Source organism: Diabrotica virgifera, chromosome 5, assembly GCF_917563875.1.
Source record: "Diabrotica virgifera virgifera chromosome 5, PGI_DIABVI_V3a".
NCBI lineage: Eukaryota > Metazoa > Arthropoda > Insecta > Coleoptera > Chrysomelidae > Diabrotica > Diabrotica virgifera.
In genome coordinates, this window is record NC_065447.1 from 215,907,380 (window position 1) to 215,929,917 (window position 22,538).

The following is a 22,538-nucleotide window of genomic DNA, read 5'->3' on the forward strand; positions in this document are numbered from 1 at the left end:
AATGAAGAAGTATACGTAGTGATTTAATTTAAAATAAAGCCTGTTATGGACCAGTTATGTCCTTAATCTGTAAAATGTACGTTTAGGTGTGCATTTATGGTAAAAATATATTACTTACAAGTACTTCAGTAGATGGAACTGGTTCAATATCTTCTTCTCTCAATTCATCCTCATTGCTTGGAACATCTTGGTTAATCCAAGAAGTCCAGCCAGTTTGACAACCGTATTCAGTCTCCGTAGTTTCAGTTTCTGCAATAGTGCTTGTGGGTCTAGATGTTACTCTTCTTGTAGTTCCAGTAGTTTCTTCTTCAGTTGTTTCTGTTGGTAGGGCTTTAGTTGTGGGTCTAGTGACTCTTGACGTTGTTGGTTCTATAATAAATTAAGATTAGTAGATATATGAAAAGTCTATTTTAACGAAAGTAAAAGTGAACCAATTTACTTACCACATTGACATCTTACTCGTACTTCAAAATCTGGACATTGTGAATCATTTCCAGATGATTTACAGACTAAACCTTCATCAACAGAGCATTGAACATCTAAACCGGTCTCTTGAGCAACCCTATAGGCCGATTTACCATCCTTAACAGTTCTACATTGAATATCAGCAACCATGTCAGAGTCACATTTTGGAGAATCCTTCAAACGTTGCTGAAATTAGAAATTGTGAATTAATTAGCTATGTGAGACCAGTTAAATGAAGAAGCATACGTAGATATTTAATTTATAATGAAGCTTGTTATGGGCTAATTATGTCCTTAATCTGTAAAATGTACGATTAGGTACGCGTTTAGGGTAAAAATAAATTACTTACAAGTAGTTCAGTAGATGGAACTGGTTCAATATCTTCTTCTCTCAATTCATCCTCATTGCTTGGAACATCTTGGTTAATCCAAGAAGTCCAGCCAGTTTGACAACCGAATTCAGCCTCCGTAGTTTCAGTTTCTGTAACAGTGCTTGTGGGTCTAGAGGTTACTCTTGTCGTAGTTCCAGTAGTTTCTTCTTCAGTTGTTTCTGTTGGAAGAGCTTTAGTTGTGGGTCTAGTGACTCTTGACGTTGTTGGTTCTACAATAAAATAAAATTAGTAGATGTAAAAAAATGCTAATTTAACGAATGTAAAAGTGATCACATTTACTTACCACATTGACATCTTACTCGTACTTCAAAATCTGGACATAGTGCGCCATTGCCAGATGAGTTACAGATTAAACCTTCTGCAAGAGAGCATTGAATATCTAAACCAGTCTCTCGAGCAACCATATAGGCCGATTTACCATCCTTAACAGTTCTACATTGAATATCAGCAAGCATGTCAGCGTCACATTTTGGAGATTCTGTCAAATGTTGCTAAAATTGGAAATTATGACTGCATTAGCTATGTTTGAAAAGTTAAACGAAGAAGTATACATCGATATTTAATTTATCAAGAAGCTAGTTACTGTATCATTAAAATATGGATTAAAGATTAAGAAAATGTAAAAAAATAACTCACAAGTAGTTCAGTAGATGGAACTGGTTCTATATCTTCTTCTCTCAATTCATCCCCGTTGCTTGGAACATCTTGGTTAATCCAAGAAGTCCAGCCAGTTTGACAACCGTATCCAGTTTCCGTAGTTTCAGTTTCTGCAACAGTGCTTGTGGGTCTAGAAGTTACTCTTCTAGTAGTTCCAGTAGTTTCTTCTTCAGTTGTCTCTGTTGGAAGAGCTTTAGTTGTGGGTCTGGTGACTCTTGTCTTAGTTCCAGTAGTTTCTTCTTCAGTTGTCTCTGTTGGAAGAGCTTTAGTTGTGGGTCTGGTGACTCTTGATGTTGTTGGTTCTATAGTAAAATGAAATAGGCAGATAGGTATATACAAATTCTAATTAACAAATGTAACATTTACTTACCACATTGACACCTGACTCGTACTTCAAAATCTGGACATAGTGCGCCATTTCTAGATGAGTTACAGACTAACCCTTGTTCAAGAGAGCATTGAACATCTAAATCTGTTTCTTGAGCAACCGTGTAGGCCGATTTGCCATCCTTAACAGTTCTACATTGAATATCAGCAACCATGTCAGAGTCACATTTTGGAGAATCCTTCAAATGTTGCTGAAATTGAAAATTATGACTACATTAGCTAGGTTCAAAAAGTTAAACTAATAAATTTACATAGACATTTAATTTATTAAGAAGCTAATTACTTATGAATTAGGTCCATAATCTTAATGTGCATTTAGGATAAAAATAAAATACTTACAAGTAGTTCAGTAGAGGGAACTGGTTCAACATCTTCTTCTCTTAATTCATCCCCGTTGCTTGGAACATCTTGGTTAATCCAAGAAGTCCAGCCAGTTTGACAACCGAATTCAGTTTCCGTAGTTTCAGTTTCTGCAACAGTGCTTGTGGGTCTAGAAGTTACTCTTGTAGTAGTTCCAGTAGTTTCTTCTTCAGTTGTCTCTGTTGGAAGAGCTTTAGTTGTGGGTCTGGTTACTCTTGATGTTGTTGGTTCTATAGTAAAATGAAATAGGTAGATAGGTATATACAAATTCTAATTAACAAATCTAACAGTGAACCCATTTACTTACCACATTGACACCTGACTCGTACTTCAAAATCTGGACATAGTGCGCCATTTCCAGATGAGTTACAGACTAAACCTTGTTCAAGGGAGCATTGAATATCTAAACCTGTTTCTTGAGCAACCGTGTAGGCCGATTTGCCATCCTTGACAGTTCTACATTGAATATCATCAACCATGTCAGAGTCACATTTTGGAGAATCCTTCAAATGTTGCTGAAATTAAAAATTATGACTACATTAGCTATGTTAGAAAAGTTAAACTAATAAATTTACATAGATATTTAATTTATTAAGAAGCTAGTTACTGAAGAATTAGGTCCATAATCTTTAAAATGTGCATTTAGGGTAAAAATAAAATACTTACAAGTAGTTCAGTAGATGGAACTGGTTCAATATCTTCTTCTCTTAATTCGTCCCCGTTGCTTGGAACATCTTGGTTAATCCAAGAAGTCCAGCCAGTTTGACAACCGAATTCAGTTTCCGTAGTTTCAGTTTCTGCAACAGTGCTTGTGGGTCTAGAAGTTACTCTTGTAGTAGGTCCAGTAGTTTCTTCTTTAGTTGTCTCTGTTGGAAGAGCTTTAGTTGTGGGTCTGGTGACTCTTGATGTTGTTGGTTCTATAGTAAAATGAAATAGGCAGATAGGTATATACAAATTCTAATTAACAAATCTAACAGTGAACCCATTTACTTACCACATTGACACCTGACTCGTACTTCAAAATCTGGACATAGTGCGCCATTTCCAGATGAGTTACAGACTAACCCTTGTTCAAGAGAGCATTGAACATCTAAACCTGTTTCTTGAGCAACCGTGTAGGCCGATTTGCCATCCTTGACAGTTCTACATTGAATATCAGCAACCATGTCAGAGTCACATTTTGGAGAATCCTTCAAATGTTGCTGAAATTGAAAATTATGACTACATTAGCTATGTTAGAAAAGTTAAACTAATAAATTTACATAGATATTTAATTTATTAAGAAGTTAGTTACTGATGAATTAGGCCCATAATCTTTAAAATGTGCATTTAGGGTAAAAATAAAATACTTACAAGTAGTTCAGTAGAGGGAACTGGTTCAATATCTTCTTCTCTTAATTCGTCCCCGTTGCTTGGAACATCTTGGTTAATCCAAGAAGTCCAGCCAGTTTGACAACCGAATTCAGTTTCCGTAGTTTCAGTTTCTGCAACAGTGCTTGTGGGTCTAGAAGTTACTCTTGTAGTAGTTCCAGTAGTTTCTTCTTCAGTTGTCTCTGTTGGAAGAGCTTTAGTTGTGGGTCTGGTGACTCTTGATGTTGTTGTTGGTTCTATAATAAAATAAAATTTTTATTATTTAAATAGAATTACAAAAATTCTAAGTAACAAATGTAAAAGAGGTCCATCCTATTTACTTACCACATTGACATTTTACTCGTACTTCAAAATCTGGACATAGTGCACCATTTCCATATGATTGACACACTAAACCTTCTTCAAGTGAGCATCGAATATCTAAACCTGTCTCTTGAGCAACCATATAGGCTGATTTACCGTCCTTAACAGTTCTACATTGAATATCAGCAACCATGTCAGAATCACATCTTGGAGAATCGGTCAAATGTTGCTAAAATTTTAAATTATGATTTTATTAGCTATGTTAAAAAGTTGGGAAGCATATAATATGTAGATATTTATTTTGTCAATTTTTTCTGATAAAAAAAAGCAATCTGAATTTATTAGTACTTACAAGTACTGAAGTTGTAGGTACTGGTTCAATATCCTTTTCCCTTAATTCGTCTTCACGTGTAGGAACATCTTGGTTAATCCAAGTAGTCCAGCCAGTTGTACATTCCACTTCGGTTTCAGTTGTTTCAGTAGGTCTGTGAGTTCCTTCTGTTGGTCCAGTGCGCCTTGTTGTTGTTGTTTCTTCTTCCGTTACTTCTGTTGGTTGAGTTCTCCTTGTTGTTGATGTTGTTTCTTCTTCCGTTACTTCCGTTGGAAGAGATTTGCTCGTTGTTTTGGTAGTCACTCTTGTTGTTGTCGTGGTGGTACCTTCTGTACAAATCAATATGGTGATTAAACGTTGTTGAATTTATATAATTATGCATATATCCGACTTTTAATATTAACTGAATGAATGGATGAGCATGTCAATAACACTTACCGCACTGACATCTTACTCGTACTTCAAAGTCTGGACATGATTTTTCACCTCCAGGTGAGTTGCAGACAAGTCCATTTTCAAGTGAGCATTGTATATCCAAGCCTGTATCCTTAGAAACTTCACTAGCAGAGAAACCTCCCTTTACAGTTCTACATTGGAAATCGACCATCATGTCATCGCTACATTTGGGTGAGCCTTCTAAGTGTTGCTTAAAAATGGAGAATTATCATTAGTTGCGTTTTTTAACGAAATAGGAATACATTTATTAAATCTAGATTCTTCTATATATTTATCTTAAATCTAGATATTTTTTGTAATGAAAAAAATAACAGTGCCCTTACCAGAACAGATGTTGAAGGAACTGGTTCAATATCGTTTTCTTTGAGTTCACCTTCAGTTGTTGGAACATCTTGGTTGATCCAAGTAGTCCAGCCAGTTGTACACTCTACTTCAGGTTCAGTTGTTTCAGTAGGTCTCTGAGTTCCTTCTGTTGGTTTAGTTCTCCTTGTCGTTGATGTTGTTTCTTCTTCCGTAACTTCCGTTGGAAGAGATTTGCTCGTTGTTTTGGTAGTCACTCTTGTTCTTGACGTGGTGGTACCTTCTGTGAAAATCAAAAAGATGAATAAAAAATTATTGAATTTATAGAAATAATCATATATGAGGCTTACAAAATTTAACTGAGTGAATTTAATAACACCTACCGCACTGACATCTTACTCGTACTTCAAAATCTGGACAGGCTCTTTCACCTAAAGGTGAATTGCAGACAAGTCCTTGTTCAAGTGAACATTGTATATCCAAACCTGTAGCCTTAGCAACTTCACTAGCAGAGAAACCTCCCTTTACAGTTCTACATTGGAAATCGACCATCATGTCATCGCCACATTTGGGTGAGCTTTCTAAGTGTTGCTGAAAATAGAAGAATTGCCATTAGTTACGTTTTTTAAAGGAATAGGAGTAAATATATTAAAGCTAGTTACTTCTAGATATTTCTCTTAAATCTAGATATTTTTCGTAATGAACAGAATAACAATGCGCACTGACCAGAACAGATGTTGAAGGAACTGGTTCAATATCGTTTTCTTTGAGTTCACCTTCGGTGGTTGGGACATCTTGGTTAATCCAAGTGGTCCAGCCAGTTGTACACTCCACTTCAGGCTCAGTTGTTTCAGTAGGTCTGTGAGTTCCTTCTGTTGGTCTAGTTCTCCTTGTTGTTGATGTTGTTTCTTCTTCCGTTACTTCTGTTGGCTGAGTTCTCCTTGTTGTTGATGTTGTTTCTTCTTCCGTAACTTCCGTTGGAAGAGATTTACTTGTTGTTTTGGTAGTCACTCTTGTTGTTGACGTGGTGGTACGTTCTGTGAAAATCAATAAGGTGATTAAATTTTTGAATTTGTAGAAATAATCATATACGAGGCTTACAAAAATTAACTGAGTGAATTTAATAACACTTACCGCACTGACATCTTACTCGTACTTCAAAATCTGGACAGGCTTTTTCACCTAAAGGTGAATTGCAGACCAGTCCTTGTTCAAGTGAACATTGTATATCCAAACCTGTAGCCTTAGTAACTTCACTAGCAGAGAAACCTCCCTTTACAGTTCTGCATTGGAAATTGACCATCATGTCGTCGCCACATTTGGGTGAGCCTTCTAAGTGTTGCTGAAAAAAAGAAGAATTGCTATTAGTTACGATTTTTAAAGAAATAGGAGTAAATATATTGAAGCTAGTTACTGCTAGATATTTATTTCAAATCTAGATATTTTTTGTAATGAACAGAATAACAATGCGCACTAACCAGAACAGACGTTGAAGGAACTGGTTCAATATCGTTTTCTTTGAGTTCACCTTCGGTGGTTGGGACATCTTGGTTAATCCAAGTGGTCCAGCCAGTTATACACTCCACTTCAGGCTCAGTTGTTTCAGTAGGTCTGTGAGTTCCTTCTGTTGGTCTAGTTCTCCTTGTTGTTGATGTTGTTTCTTCTTCTGTTACTTCTGTTGGCTGAGTTCTCCTTGTTGTTGATGTTGTTTCTTCTTCCGTAACTTCGGTTGGAAGAGATTTGCTTGTTGTTTTGGTAGTCACTCTTGTTGTTGACGTGGTGGTAGGTTCTGTGAAAATCAATAAGGTGATTAAATTTTTGAATTTATAAAAATAATCATATACTAGGCTTACAAAAATTAACTGAGTGAATTTAATAACACTTACCGCACTGACATCTTACTCGTACTTCAAAATCTGGACAGGCTTTTTCACCTAAAGGTGAGTTGCAGACAAGTCCTTGTTCGAGGGAACATTGTATATCCAAACCTGTAGCCTTAGCAACTTCACTAGCAGAGAAACCTCCCTTTACAGTTCTACATTGGAAATCGACCATCATATCATCGTTACATTTGGGTGAGCCTTCTAAGTGTTGCTGAAAAAAGAAGAATTACAATTAGCTACGTTTTTTAACGAAATAGGAATAAATATATTAAATCTAGATTCTTCTAGATATTTCTCTTAAATCTAGATATTTTTTGTAATGAAATGAATAGCAATGCACTTACCAGAACAGATGTTGAAGGAACTGGTTCAATATCGTTTTCTTTGAGTTCACCTTCAGTGGTTGGAACATCTTGGTTAATCCAAGTAGTCCAGCCAGTTGTACACTCCACTTCAGGTTCAGTTGTTTCAGTAGGTCTGTGAGTTCCTTCTGTTGGTCTAGTTCTCCTTGTTGTTGATGTTGTTTCTTCTTCCGTAACTTCCGTTGGTAGAGATTTGCTCGTTGTTTTGGTAGTTACTCTTGTTGTTGTGGTGGTTGTACCTTCTGTGTAAATCAATCAAATGATTAGACATTATTGAATTTATAAAAATAATCATATACGAGACTTATAAAAATTAACTGAGTGAATTTAAAATAATGTCAATAACACTTACCGCACTGACATCTTACTCGTACTTCAAAATCTGGACATTCTTTTTCGCCTCCACGTGAATTACAGACAAGTCCATGTTCAAGTGAACATTCTATATCCAAACCTGTATCTTTAGAAACTTCACTAGCAGAGAAACCTCCTTTTACAGTTCTACATTGGAAATCGACCATCATCTCATCGCCACATTTGGGTGAATCTTCTAAGTATTGCTGATAAAAGAACAATTACCATATTATAATTAAATAATTAAATACAATAATAATAATTTAAGTACATACGCTAATTGTGAAAATCACAGACCTCAACAGAATTAGACGCAAATGTGAAGATCTCGAAGATACCCAATTTGGTTTTAGAAATGGTGTGGGAACCACGGAGGCACATTTTGCGCTTAACATCCTATTACAAAAATGCCGTGACTAAAGAAAAGAAGTATTTGCATGTTTCGTGGACTTCGAAAAGGCATTCGATAAAGTATAGCATGTAAAATTAATGCAAATACTGAAAATATCGGAATAGATGACAAGGATATTCGTGTCATTAAAAAGTTGTACTGGAATCAAACTGCTATCGTAAAAATTGGAGATTACATCGATAAAATCTCCATACAACGAGGAGTCAGACAAGGTTGCATTTTGTCGCCAACATTGTTCAGTATTTACTCGGACCAGTTATTTAAAAAGGCATTGGAGAGACAGCCATATGGAATCAAAATCAACGGGGAACTACTTAATGTGCTTAGATATGCAGACGATACAATAGTTCTGATATTGAAGGTCTCCAAATTCTGCTTGATCTTATTCACAAGGTAGGAAAGGAAATGGGCATTAAAATAAACTCAAACAAAACCAAATTTTTGATCATTAGTCGTGACCCACATTCCAATGCAAAGCTTTAATTAAACGGAGTCCAAGTTGGGAAAGTTCACAAAATGACATATTTGGGAACTGTGATAACGGACCAACTAGATCCAGACATAGAAATAAAACGTAGAATAGCAATGACTAAAACTACTTTTATGAAAATGAAGTCATTTCTTTGCAATAATCATCTCAGTTTAGAACTTAGACAAAGAATGGTTAAGTGCTATGTTTGGTCCGTACTTTTGTATAGTGCAGAAGTGTGGACGCTAAAAGTATCCATTATGAACAGAATTGAAGCATTGGAAATGTGGATTCGTAGACGGATGCTGAAGATACCTTGGACAGCAATAAAAACTAATGAAGAAGTACCAAGGACGGTCAACAAAGATAGAGAACTGCTAAAGACTGTTAAACATCGAAAAATGTCTTATCTGGGACATACAGTGAGTGGAAGTCGATATAAAATATTACCACTGATCCTTAAAGGCAAAATAGAGTGCCGTAGAGGTGTAGGAAGGAAACAAGTTTCTTGGTTGAAAAACATTCGTGAGTGGACTCAAATATCAAATGCAGGACAATTATTCCATATTGCAGAAGATCGAGAAGCCTTCGCAATGGTGATCACAAACGTCGGATAATTCTGATATGGCACGTGAAGAAGAAGACATACGCTAAACTTAATATCCCTTTTAAGCTTACTGTATATTGCACGTATATTTAAAAGAATAACAATCAGCACTTACCAGAACAGATGTTGAAGGAACTGGTTCAATATCGTTTTCTTTGAGTTCACCTTCAGTGGTTGGAATATCTTGGTTAATCCAAGAAGTCCAGCCAGTTGTACACTCCACTTCAGGTTCAGTTGTTTCAGTAGGTCTGTGAGTTCCTTCTGTTGGTCTAGTTCTCCTTGTTGTCGATGTTGTTTCTTCTTCCGTAACTTCCGTTGGAAGAGATTTGCTCGTTGTCTTGGTAGTCACTCTTGTTGTTGTCGTGGTGGTACCTTCTGTAAAAATCAATATGGCGATTAACATTGTTGAATTGATATAATTAAGCATATATCCGACTTTTAATATTAACTGAATGAATTTGTAAGCATGCCAATAACACTTACCGCACTGACATCTTACTCGTACTTCAAAGTCTGGACATGATTTTTCACCTCCAGGTGAGTTGCAGACAAGTCCATTTTCAAGTGAGCATTGTATATCCAAACCTGTATCTTGAGCAACTTGACTAGCAGAGAAACCTCCCTTTACAGTTCTACATTGGAAATCGACCATCATGTCATCACTACATTTGGGTGAGCCTTCTAAGTGTTGCTGAAAAAAGAAGAATTACCATTAGTTACGTTTTTTAACATATAGGAATAGGAACAAATATATAAAATCCTTCGGTCGATGGCCTTTTGGTACATTGTATCAATAAAGTCATTATATCAATAAAGTATCATTGTATCTCAATAAATGGTCATAAAATAAACAACCTACGTTTCGCAGATGACACAGCCCTTCTTGCAAATAGTCAAGCAGAGCTGAATGATCTTATACGACTGGTTGAAAACGAAAGTCAAATATTTGGTCTGCAATTAAACATATCAAAGACAAAGATCATGATAGTGGATAGACTACATAACAATCATCCACATATAACCACAATTGATCGGTTTGAGGTTGTGAACTCATACTTATATCTGGGATCATTAATCACAAACACAGGGTCACTACAGGAGGAAATAAAACGTAGATGTGATCTAACAAAAGTCGCCACAGCAAAAATGACCACAATATGGAAGAACTGTCAAATTTCAAGAGCGTTAAAGATGAGGTTGATCAACTGCTTAATATTCCCAATACTGACTTACGGATGTGAATCTTGGACCCTGAGAAATTCGGAAAGAAGAAAGATAGACGCCACTGAAATGTTCTGTTGGAGACGAATGCTACGAATTCTTTGGACCGACCATACAACAAATAATTCGATTTTAAGAGAGCTAAAAGTTAGCCAACGGCTCTCCAGTAAAGTCCATCTCCAACAATTAAAATACTTTGGACATGTTATGAGAGCCAACACAGAAAACATGGAAAGACTCATTATACAAGGAAAGGTGGAAGGCCGAAGATCACGAGGAAGATCCCCAACAAGATGGATCGATCAGATTACAGGAATATGCAAAATATCTATGCATGAATTAAAAGAAATGACCAGAGACAGAGATCTTTGGAGACGGACAATACACGACATCACGTCGACCACTACACTCCCTCCGGGGGGTCAGGATTGAAGAGAGAGATCAATAAAGTATGTCTCTCTCTCTCTCTATATGAAATCTATGTATATTCTTCTAAATATTTCTCTTAAATGTAGATATTTCTTGTAATGAAATGAATAACAATGCACTTACCAGAACAGATGTTGAAGGAACTGGTTCAATATCGTTCTCTTTGAGTTCACCTTCAGTGGTTGGAACATCTTGGTTAATCCAAGTAGTCCAGCCAGTTGTACACTCCACTTCAGGTTCAGTTGTTTCAGTAGGTCTGTGAGTTCCTTCTGTTGGTCTAGTTCTCCTTGTTGTCGATGTTGTTTCTTCTTCCGTAACTTCCGTTGGAAGAGATTTGCTCGTTGTCTTGGTAGTCACTCTTGTTGTTGTCGTGGTGGTACCTTCTGTAAAAATCAATGTGGTGATTAAACATTGTTGAATTTATATAATTAAGCATATATCCGACTTTTAATATTAACTGAATGAATTTGTGAGCATGTGAATATTACTTACCGCACTGGCATCTTACTCGTACTTCAAAGTCTGGACATGATTTTTCACCTCCAGGTGAGTTGCAGACAAGTCCATTTTCAAGTGAGCATTGTATATCCAAACCTGTATCTTGAGCAACTTCACTAGCAGAGAAACCTCCCTTTACAGTTCTACATTGGAAATCGACCATCATGTCATCACTACATTTGGGTGAGCCTTCTAAGTGTTGCTGAAAAAAGAAGAATTGCCATTAGTAACGTTTTTTAACGAAATAGGAACAGTAATATTAAATTCATGTAGATTCTTCTAGACATTTCTCTTAAATGTAGATATTTTTCGTAATAAAAAGAATAGCAATGCACACTTACCAGAACAGATGTTGATGGAACTGGTTCAATATCGTTTTCTTTGAGTTCACCTTCAGTGGTTGGAACATCTTGGTTAATCCAAGTAGTCCAGCCAGTTGTACACTCCACTTCAGGTTCAGTTGTTTCAGTAGGTCTGTGAGTTCCTTCTGTTGGTCTAGTTCTCCTTGTTGTTGATGTTGTTTCTTCTTCCGTTACTTCTGTTGGTTGAGTTCTCCTTGTTGTTGATGTTGTTTCTTCTTCCGTTACTTCCGTTGGAAGAGATTTGCTCGTTGTTTTGGTTGTCACTCTTGTTGTTGACGTGGTGGTACCTTCTGCAGAAATAAATAAGATGATTAGGCATTACTTAATTTACATAATTTAACCATATATGAGACGTTTAAAAATTAACTAAATAAATTGAAGACCATGTCAATAACACTTACCACACTGACATCTTACTCGTACTTCAAAGTCTGGACATGATTTTTCACCTCCAGGTGAGTTGCAGACAAGTCCATTTTCAAGTGAGCATTGTATATCCAAACCTGTATCTTGAGCAACTTCACTAGCAGAGAAACCTCCTTTCACAGTTCTACATTGGATATCGACCATCATGTCATACCCACATTTGGGTGAGTCCTCTAAGTATTTCTGTTAAAAGAATGGTCATCATGAGTTACGTTTTAGCAGAGTAGAAATAAATATAATATTAAACCTTTATTTAGTTGAAATTTACTATAATAGTACATATTTAGTAGCATAAAAGAATATACCCTAATGCAACTATGCAATTTGTTGATTTAAATCAACTGATTTTATTAAATTAATAAAAATGCACTTACAAGAACAGATGTTGAAGGAACTGGTTCAATATCATTTTCTTTAAGCTCATCTTCATTAGTTGGAACATCTTGGTTAATCCATGAAGTCCATCCAGTTAGACATTCAATTTGTTCAGTAGTTGTTTGTGTGGGTTCAGGAGTAATTCTGCTGGTAGTTTTTACTGTTCTGGTGGTGGTAGTTATTTCTTCTGTTATTTCAGTTGGAGCTGTCCTAATGGTAGGTCTTGTTGTAAGTTTAATAGTAGTTGTTACGCCTTCAGTAGTTTCTGTTGGCAATATCTTGGTTGTGTGTCTTATGGGTGCCTTGGTAACTGTGGTGGCTTCTGTAAACAATGAAATAAAAGACTAAGTTTTCAATCTAATAGCATATAAAACAACATCAAAAAATGTTACTCTACATCCTACCAGATAGAAAACAATGGGAACCTTCTCTGGTTACACCTCCGAGGCTTCTACAATTTGCAAGCCATACGGATGCTGAGACTAAGGAAGATGAGGGAATTTTACAATTTATAATTCACGTCCCATCTGCTCAGCGCGGTAAAGTTCCAACGAGATAAATGAAATAAAAGTTTATATCTGTTTATTAAAATCATTAATATAGTTAACTTACCACACTGGCATTTTACTCTGACTTCGAAGTCTGGACACAGCGATTCGTTGCCAGGCGATCTACAAACCAGCCCATTTTCTAGAGAACACTCAATATCTAGACCTGTCTCTTTCGCAACATTGTAAGCTGAATTGCCATCTTTAACAGTTCTGCATTCAATGTCAACAAACATATCAGAGTTACATTTGGGTGAGTTCTCCAAGTATTTCTAAAAAGAATGAGTTAATGTGAAACAAAATTACTTTTGTCTTTTGTACTAGTTTAGGAAAACGCATATGTTACACACATTAATTTAAGGGGCAAAACATCTTACCAATACTGAAGTAGAAGGAACAGGTTCGATGTCTTCTCTTCGTAATTCGTCTTCATTTCTTGGAACATCTTGGTTGATCCATGAAGTCCATCCAGTTTCACAACCTAGATCTACTTCAGTTGTTCGTGTTGCATGCGTGGTGGCTTTGCTTGTTGTGGAAGTTAATTCTTCCTCAGTAACTTCTGTTTCTGTAGGAAGAGCTTTACTAGTTGGCTTTCTTGTAGTTACTGTTGTTGTACCTTCTATAAAAATATACAAATTATTACATAAGTTGCAAATTCAAATTGCTAAAAGATTGGGATATAGAGGTGTAAATATTCTTACCGCATTGACATCTAAGACGAACTTCAAAGTCGGGACATAACTTGCCTTGTCCGTTTGAATTGCACACCAAACCTTGTTCTAAGGAACATACAATATCCAAACCGGTAGATTCAGCAACTTCGCTCGCAGAAAAACCTCCTTTCACAGTTCTGCATTGAATATCAACCATCATATCGTAGTCACATTTGGGTGAGTCCTTGAGAGATTGCTAAAATAGAGAAAGAGTTATTTTATATTTAAATAGCGACTTAATATGCTTAAAGTACAACCAACCTAATCGAAATATTATAATATATTACTTACAATTATTGAGATTGATGGAATTGGTTCTCTGTCTACTTCTTTCATTTCACCTTCAGTTGGTGGGACATCTTGATTGATCCAAGAAGTCCAGCCGGTTTCACACGTAATTTCTGGTTGAGTTGTTTGAGTAGGAGCTTGACTTGTGCTTGATACTCTTCTGGTAGTAACCTCTTCTGTTATTTCTGTTGGAGCTGTTGCAATTGTGGGTCTAGTGGTTATTCTCTTGGTAGTTCTGGTTTCCTCTGTAGGCCTAGTTGTAGCTTTGGTGACAGTGGTTGGTTCTTAAAATTTAAATAATTTTTTAATTACCTAAAGTAAATATTATTAAATGATGGATTGGTTACAGATGTGTGTCTCTTTATTGTATCTTAGAATACCGGTTTAGAATACTTTGCTGTCGTCAGGTTTTCAAACAGGTTACTTAAATGCTAAAATTACAAATCACCAATTTCTAATTTTATCACTAATCAGGAAAAGAACCAAGATGACTGACGTCATCGAAAGGATAGCCAGACTAAAATGGATATGGGCAGGATATATAGCCAGAATAACAGATGGGCAATGGACAAAGACGTTATTGCAATGGAGACCAAGGGAAGACAAGAGAAGCGTCAGTCGACTTCATGGATTGACGATTTCTTCTTCAGCCTTCAGTAATCCAACTTTGGACATAGACCTCCCCGAATTCAATCCAGTGTTGTCTATTTTGCGCCACCTGTCTCCAGTTGTGTCCTCCAAACTTCTTTATGTCATCGGCCCATCTCATTTGTGGCCTTCCTCTACTTCTTCTTCCTAACCACGGTCTCCATTGTTGTATTTCGTGATTCCATCTTTTATCCTTCAGTCGGGCATTGTGTCCTGCGAAGCTCCATTTTAATTTGACAGCATGTTCTCCTGCGTCTTTGACTTTGGTTTTGCTTCTAATCCATGTATTTGTTTTTTTGTCTATGAGCCTCACCCCGAGCATTGATCTTTCCATCGCTCTCTGTGCCTTTACTATTTTATCCATATTGGCCTTGGTGAGTGTCCACGTCTGTGAACCATACGTAAGTATAGGGAGGATACACTGATCGTAAACTCTGGTTCTCAAATATTGTTCTATTTTAGTGTTTTTCAAGATCCAACTCAGTTTTCCAAATCATGCCCACGCTAACCTTATTCTTCTAGTAATTTCGGCAGTTTGATTTTCTTTGTTAACTTTCATTATCTGTCCCAGGTATATGTATTCGCTTACTGTTTCTAAATCTATGTCATTCAACGTTATTTTTGTAATGTTCGGTGTATTCGTCATTACTTTTGTTTTTTCCAAGTTCATCTTAAGACCTACTTTTTCCGAAGCTTGAAATAGTTGCGTCATCATGGTCTGTAATTCTTCGAAACTTGTAGCGAATATTACAATGTCGTCAGCATATCTCAAATGACTCAGTTTTCTTCCATTAACATTTATTTCTTTATCTACCCAGTTAATGTCTTTGAACACGTCTTCAAGTCCCAGTGTGAACAGCTTTGGTGAGATAACGTCTCCCTGGCGAACTCCTCCGTTGATTGGTATAGCTTTGGTTTTCTCATCTATTTGTATTTGCATTGTAGCTTTCTTATAAATATTATCTATGAGCATTCTGTATCGAGAATCTATCCTGTCGAATGCCTTTTCATAATCAACGAAGCCAATGTATAAGTTCAAGCGATATTCATTGGCTTTCTCTATTAGCGTTCTGACTGTAAGAAGATGATCCGCTGTACTGTAACCCTTTCGGAATCCTGCCTGCTCTACCGGTTGATAGCTATCAAGCTTCGACGATAGCCTATTAGTTATTACTCTCATAAACAGTTTGTACATTTGGGACAACAGGGAAATTGGCCTATAGTTCTTCAGATCACCCCTGTCTCCTTTTTTGAAGAGAATTATTGTCAAGCTTTCTTTTCAATCATCTGGGACTTCTCCTTTGTGAAGGCATTCGTTGAAGAGATTTTTCAATTCTTCGAGAATAATTTCACTCCCCTCCTTTAACATTTCGGCAAGTATTCCATCTGGGCCCGAAGCCTTAGTGTGCTTTAGTTGTGCCATAGCTTGTTTTATTTCGAAGGATTCTATATTATGGAGTACTTCTGAGTTGATATTTATTATCTTTTTCTTAAGATTTTCCTTTGTGGGTTGTTATCTGGGTCTTTGTTTGAGGAATATAAATCACGGTAAAATGTTTGTGCAACTTTTAGGATTTTGTTCTTTTCTCTTGTTTCTTTTTCATCTTTATCTTTTAATGAGATTATTAGAGGCTTTCCTATGTTTGGTCTTAAACATTTTAGGCCTCGGTTCTTTTCTATAATTTTTTCTACCTTGTTTTCATTGTAGATCCTTAAGTCTTCCTTTACTCCCTTCTTTATTTGTTTATTCAATTCTTTGAAACCGTCGGTGTTTCGCTTTCCTTCGCTTAGAAATAGGCGTCCCTTTTCCATCAACCGTTTTGTTCCAACGCTTATTTTGTCTTCTTTACTTTTCGTTTTCTTTGCCACAGTCAGGCCTGCTTTCAAGAGCTTTCGTTGCATTTCTCTATTAATTGTGTTCATGTCGGTATTTTCTTGTTGATAATATCCTACAAAAATCCTCTCTTAAGACTTCTCTGTACTCATCCCCCTCCTGTCGGATTTTAGTTTGATCTATCTGATTACAATTATGTGGCCTGTTTCTACGGGTTTTGGTCTGTTTAAAAACAATCCTTGCTCTTAAAAGACGATGATCGCTGCCAGTTGTGAATTGATTGAGAGCAGTTATGTCTTCAAAAATGTCTTTGTTCCCACATAAGAAGTAATCGATCTCGTTTTTCGTCTTTTTATCGAGAGATATCCACGTCCATTTTCGGTTTGCTTGTTTTTTGAAATATGTGTTCATGGCATATAAATTTTGTTGTTCTAAGAAGTTATATAATTTTCCTCCTCTTGTATTTCGTGTGCCATAACCATGCATCCCTATTTTAGTTTCAGTATTTTCTTCTTTTTTACCTAATTTTGCGTTGAAATCTCCCATAATTATAGTATATCTTGTATCATTTTCATCTAATGCTGTTATAAGATCTTCGTAGAACATTTCAACTTCCTCTTCCTGATGTGATGTTGTGGGAGCATACACTTGTATTACCTTTATCTTAGTTTTATTATCTAGGTCTACTATAATATAAGCGACTCTATAAGAAACGCTTTTATATGTTGAAATGTATATGGTGTGTGGTGTGACGATTGACGATTTAAGAAGGCTAAATAAAAACTGGATGAGAGCGGCGTAAGATGGACGGTGTTGGAATCACGAGGAAGAGGCCTATGTTCAGCAGTGGACTTTTGATTCTGGATGATGAGATGATAATAAATTTGTAATTTTAGAATTTAAGTATACTGTCCCGAGACCTGACGATGAACAGTAATGTTTACTGCTCAAAACCGGTCGTCCAAGGTACAATAAACTGATTGTGAGAAAGTCTAATATTTATTTCTTTAACCTTTAACAAAACGACGGAAAACATAATACGTTGTTAAAAAGTAGTAGAGGTGGGAAATTATAAACATAAAATTGGAAAAGCTTGCTTACCGCACTGGCATCTGACGCGCACTTCAAAGTCCGGACAATTGTCGCCTTCTGATGCTTTACATATCAATCCTCTCTCCAAAGAACATTCAAGGTCTAATCCTGTTTCTTTGGCAATAGTGTAAGCAGATACTCCATCCTTAACAGTTCTACATTGAATATCGACCATCATATCACGGTCACATTTAGGTGAGTCTTCCAAGTGTGACTGTAAATAAAAATAATATTAAGTTTTGGAAACTTTTTTTAACCCTCCGTTAGTCGCTATCGGTGTCACACACCGACGACAGAATTATTCATTCGGGATTTACAAAATAACTGGTTTTTTCTATCGCCACTTTCTGTACCTCTTCCTGTCAACTAACCTCGTGTTAGTATACATTCTTACCTACTTGGATACAGTTGTGCGAGTTTTATAGCTATTTTCGGTGCAAGACTCCGTAGCGACTAACTTATTATTACTTTATTGGCATAACTTGCAGTTCAGGTAAACATTTAGCATTTTATTATTGCATTTTATCGGTAAGATTTGGTCAAATTTTATTTATAGATGTCCTTTGAAGCCGAACAAAAACGTTTGTTGGAATTATGGGAAATGGTTCCTAGCGAATATTTTTATATTACAAAACAAGTGTATATTGTTATACTAGGGTTTTTCATTTTATATCTGTTGTTTTTCAATAAAACATTTTCAAAAATATTTTTCAGTCATTCCTATACACAATATAAAATATTTGTATGAATTTTATAGCAATAACTATTTTTTTAAATTGTCGGTCTCTGACACCGTAGCGACTCTTGATGCTCCATTTATCCTAGCGACTAACGGAGGGTTAAATGTAAAGTAAATATTTCAATTATTAATAAAATAAGTGTATATTTTATATATTGAGTATATTTGTATATCACTTTTGTATAAACATTGAAATTGTTAGTTATAATTACAGAAATATACAGCTTACACAGACAAACAATTTTAATGTTACAAGAAAAATACTAAATTATTTGATTAACATAAAAATGTTAAAAATGGCATCGGTATAATAAAGGCAGAATGCGTATTAACGAGAAAAAAACGAGAAGCAAAAATTGGGAAGCTAGAAGATGATGGAAGGTGTGGGACATTACAATTCCGAGTAGGTATATGTATTTTTAATTGGTTTATGAATAAATTTCTGTTTCCTTTTCTCTAGGGCACATAGAGAGAAGAAAAAACGACCCACTGATTAAGAAGGTCACCAGATGAAAGCCAGAAACTGAGAGACCAAGGGGAAGACCCAGAGAGAGATGGGTGGACCAGATCATCAGGGACATCAAAATCCTGAAAGTGAGAAACTGGAGGGATCTATGCACATATCGAAATGAGTGGAAGAAAATTGTAACGAAAGTCACGACATACAAAAGCTTTGACAATACACAAGAAAAATTTGAAGTGCTTCACCACAATAAGCAAATCAGAGAGCTTTAAGTAAGAGTGGCAAACATTCCATCCGGAATTAAAAGCCTTGATGATGATGATGATGAATACATTTAGAAGATATGCCAAATAATCATAACCAAAAAATTGCAACACAATTTTTTGCTATTGAACACAATATGAATTTAACATTTTGAAAGAAAACTATAAACTTACTAGTATTGATGTGGAAGGAACTGGTTCTACATCTTCCTGTCTTAATTCATCTTCAGTGTTTGGAACGTCCTGGTTAATCCAAGAGGTCCAACCAGTTTGACACTCCAATTCTTCGGTGGTAGTTGTACCAGCTGTGCTGGTAGTGGTTGGTGCAACTGTGGTGGTAGTGCTTGGTCTTCTTGTAGTTATTTCACCTTCGGATGTTTGTGTAGGAACTTCGGTAGTTGTTGTGGGTTCTATAAATGGAGACGGTTAGTCAATATTTTACTACAAATTCTGATTTTTAATTACTGATAATTGATGTAAATAGTTAATATTGGATGGTAATTATGATAATATATTAGTTCCATTTATAATTAGTTTAATTTTTAATGAAGCCTTGGAAAGGCAATGTGAAATTCGAATCGGGGGAGAAACTATTAACAACATCAGTCACTAGAGAATGCTCCAATAACGGACTTACCATAAATACAACAAAGACTTGTGGTTAGTAAACAAGACGTCGGCCCTATGCAACTAATTATGAGTAATGAACCGATAACAAAAGTTAACAATTTTAAATACCTAGGATGTTGGATAAACGAGACACTAAATCCGGATGAAAATTAAAACTCGTATAGAAATTGCAAGAGGAGCATTATATATGAAACTTAGATCTATTCGGAGCAACTCTCAGCTGAACTTACAACTAAGAATCAAGTTCCTAAAATGTCATGTGTATCCTGTAATAATTTAAGTAACTTACCACACTGGCATTTAACTCGTACTTCAAAATCTGGGCATAAGTTGTCGGGTGAATTAGCTTTGCAGACTAGACCCCTTTCTAGAGAACATTCAATATCTAATCCAGTTTCTTTGGCAACTTCGCTAGCAGAAAAACCTCCCTTTACGGTTCTACATTGGATATCAACCATCATATCATGGTCACATTTGGGTGAATCCTTCAGGTATTTCTATGGAATAAACCAAAATTTAGAATAGAATCCGGTAAGTGTGAATATTATATTAACAAGAGGACTGTTATACATTTTTTATGAAATACCAATAAATTAAGCAATAACTTACCAATATAGATGTTGAAGGAACAGGTTCAATATCTTCTGTTCTCAATTCTCCCTCGGTTTCTGGCACGTCTTGGTTAATCCAAGAAGTCCAGCCTGTTGTACATTCGATGATTTCCTCTTCAGTTGTAGGTCTTACAGTGCTGGTTGTAGTTCCTTCACTTTGAATTTCAGTTTCAGTTGTTACTTCGTACCCAGTAGTGCAGCCTTCTTCATGACATGTGAAAGCGTTGTTGATACATTGGCATTTTCTGCAATCACCTTCTTCAATTACTTTACCAGGCTGAAAAAAGTTAATATGTTTTATTTTTAAAGCCTACGATTGGAAAGAAGGCATGATAAATAGTGGGAAATTCCTATAGTTACCTTAATTGGTTTGCCTTCTTCGGTAGCACAAAGACATGAAGCAACATCTACACAGGTGTTTTCGTTCAACCAAGCTGATCCAGCGGGGCATTCTTTATCCTTTGAAGCTGATACGCATCCAGCTTCACATACTGTTTCGCCCTTACAATATCCTTGTTCTCTAACTAAGAATCCATAATATTGACAGAGTTGGTCACATCTGATTGCACATTGATCGTAGACAGTACCAGGGGCACATGTTGCTAAAATAAAAATAAAGTAAGACTTCGTAATCCACAAAATTACTTCGAGATATAGAACACCCTAAAAAACTAAAAATACTTACGTATTGGTTCTGCTGTTGTTGCAGCTGCGCCTGGAATAATAATAAAAAAAAATCGAATAAGTAATTAGTAAAATTGGCGGCTAGATAACAAAATAAGTAAGATGCACCAAAATACTATTCCAACTCATAAATAAACAACTAATACAATACTTACATGATGGTTTCACTTCTTCAACTTCTCTGGGCCAATCGCAAAGTTTTGTTACTGGATTATACAAAGTGCCTTCTGCGCAGGTCATCTTGACCCATTCAGTAATGGATAGTCCACCAGTGCATACATAGTAGATTGAACAGTCTCTTAAATCTTCCTTGCTGTCTCCAACAACACAAGATGGTTCTGCTGTAGTAAAGACAACCTCTTCGGTGGTGGTTCGTACGGTAGTAGAGGGTCTCTGGGTTGTAGTTGTTTCAGTTGGTCGCTGGGTAGTGACATATTTCTCTGTGGTGGAAGTAAATACTTCAGCTGGAGTTGTTGTAGCTTCTAAATTTAAGAAATATTTTAAAGATAAGTTTCCAAATAAAGTATATATTGAAATATGAAGTCCGTTAAAAATTATATTATCGTATTTCGTCTTTACTGGTTTTCTTTTTTTCTATTGTGTTAGACACATGTAAGGCTTTTTATAATTATTGCTTATTTATATTTTTGGGTTATTACTTACCACATTGGCATTTGACACGGACTTCAAAGTCTGGACAAAGTTTGTTGTTTCCAGCCTTGCAGACAAGGCCTCTTTCAAGAGAACATTCGATATCCAAACCGGTGTCAGCGAGTTCTTTAGCTGAAATACGTCCCTGAACAGTTCTGCATTCAATATCTACCATCATATCGGAATTACACTTAGCTGAGTCTTTTAGATTAACCTAAAATTAAATAAAAAAAAAGATTGAAAATATATATAGTTTTTAAATAAAATTCATTAGATAAAGGGTACCGTAAAATCATTTGTGGTTTTGCTTCAAATTCGTCTAAGTTAAGTTCTTTCTATACAATATCGTTTTTTGCTGTTTTTATTAATTTTACTAATTGGATCAGGCTCTTGCTAAGGACTATGTATATTTATGTGATAAGAAACTCTCGGACAACTTGATGAACTTCAATACACGAGAGATTAAAATGGTCACCAAAATGGTGACTGGGCATTGTCGTTTAAGAAAACACCAATACAAACTCGTAAGGGTAAGGTAAGTAGTAGCGGATAGATACACTTATACGATCCCGGTGTAAGTCAGATCTATTTCAGGGACGCGACCCTGCTCACGCAAGTCATGGCTATCCCCCAAACCCAAATAAGGGGTCATGTCCCGATCCAAGTTTCCTACCAAATATCCAAAAATCCATTCCGATTATCCAACCCACAGGAGTAAGCCTAATGCACCAGAAAAATCATTGGGGAAAGCAACGGGAAACCACTCCAATTATTTCTCCCGAGTAAAGTTAACATGGCGCAATCCAAACATAATCAGATTATTACTGATCATGGATCTCGGAAACCAAGATCCGGCAGGGAAGGGTGCGCACCAGACTGTAGGGCCTTCTCGGTCGTCACCACACGAAACCCCTACAATTTAAAAAGTACAACAACTTTAAAAATGTCTAGCAGT

General features: G+C 36.1%; 1 protein-coding gene across 50 annotated transcripts in view; it reads right to left on the reverse strand.

Moving 5' to 3' along the window:
- The window catches only part of LOC114334985 (mucin-5AC-like), a 159,161-nt gene that overhangs the window by 61,315 nt on the left and 75,308 nt on the right, over nt 1-22,538 (reverse strand). For 2 of the 50 annotated variants that reach the window (XM_050650619.1, XM_050650618.1), the window contains 41 exons: nt 21,596-21,797; nt 21,088-21,414; nt 20,934-20,963; nt 20,609-20,850; nt 20,247-20,525; nt 19,927-20,134; nt 19,182-19,417; nt 17,552-17,756; nt 13,972-14,252; nt 13,669-13,876; nt 13,345-13,586; nt 13,032-13,239; nt 12,419-12,741; nt 12,020-12,227; nt 11,598-11,908; nt 11,251-11,458; nt 10,882-11,141; nt 9,592-9,799; nt 9,224-9,483; nt 7,619-7,826; nt 7,249-7,508; nt 6,908-7,115; nt 6,500-6,810; nt 6,156-6,363; nt 5,748-6,058; nt 5,405-5,612; nt 5,045-5,304; nt 4,704-4,911; nt 4,287-4,594; nt 3,956-4,163; nt 3,614-3,867; nt 3,255-3,462; nt 2,927-3,177; nt 2,568-2,775; nt 2,240-2,490; nt 1,884-2,091; nt 1,493-1,815; nt 1,140-1,347; nt 815-1,065; nt 444-651; nt 119-369 (listed from right to left, as the gene is read on the reverse strand). In XM_050650619.1, coding sequence (XP_050506576.1) covers nt 119-369; nt 444-651; nt 815-1,065; nt 1,140-1,347; nt 1,493-1,815; nt 1,884-2,091; nt 2,240-2,490; nt 2,568-2,775; nt 2,927-3,177; nt 3,255-3,462; nt 3,614-3,867; nt 3,956-4,163; nt 4,287-4,594; nt 4,704-4,911; nt 5,045-5,304; nt 5,405-5,612; nt 5,748-6,058; nt 6,156-6,363; nt 6,500-6,810; nt 6,908-7,115; nt 7,249-7,508; nt 7,619-7,826; nt 9,224-9,483; nt 9,592-9,799; nt 10,882-11,141; nt 11,251-11,458; nt 11,598-11,908; nt 12,020-12,227; nt 12,419-12,741; nt 13,032-13,239; nt 13,345-13,586; nt 13,669-13,876; nt 13,972-14,252; nt 17,552-17,756; nt 19,182-19,417; nt 19,927-20,134; nt 20,247-20,525; nt 20,609-20,850; nt 20,934-20,963; nt 21,088-21,414; nt 21,596-21,797 — 9,765 coding nt within the window. The remainder of the gene's footprint in view (nt 1-118; nt 370-443; nt 652-814; nt 1,066-1,139; nt 1,348-1,492; nt 1,816-1,883; nt 2,092-2,239; nt 2,491-2,567; nt 2,776-2,926; nt 3,178-3,254; nt 3,463-3,613; nt 3,868-3,955; nt 4,164-4,286; nt 4,595-4,703; nt 4,912-5,044; nt 5,305-5,404; nt 5,613-5,747; nt 6,059-6,155; nt 6,364-6,499; nt 6,811-6,907; nt 7,116-7,248; nt 7,509-7,618; nt 7,827-9,223; nt 9,484-9,591; nt 9,800-10,881; nt 11,142-11,250; nt 11,459-11,597; nt 11,909-12,019; nt 12,228-12,418; nt 12,742-13,031; nt 13,240-13,344; nt 13,587-13,668; nt 13,877-13,971; nt 14,253-17,551; nt 17,757-19,181; nt 19,418-19,926; nt 20,135-20,246; nt 20,526-20,608; nt 20,851-20,933; nt 20,964-21,087; nt 21,415-21,595; nt 21,798-22,538) is intronic. The other 48 variants (XM_050650629.1, XM_050650635.1, XM_050650640.1 and 45 more) reach the window with 48 other exon arrangements.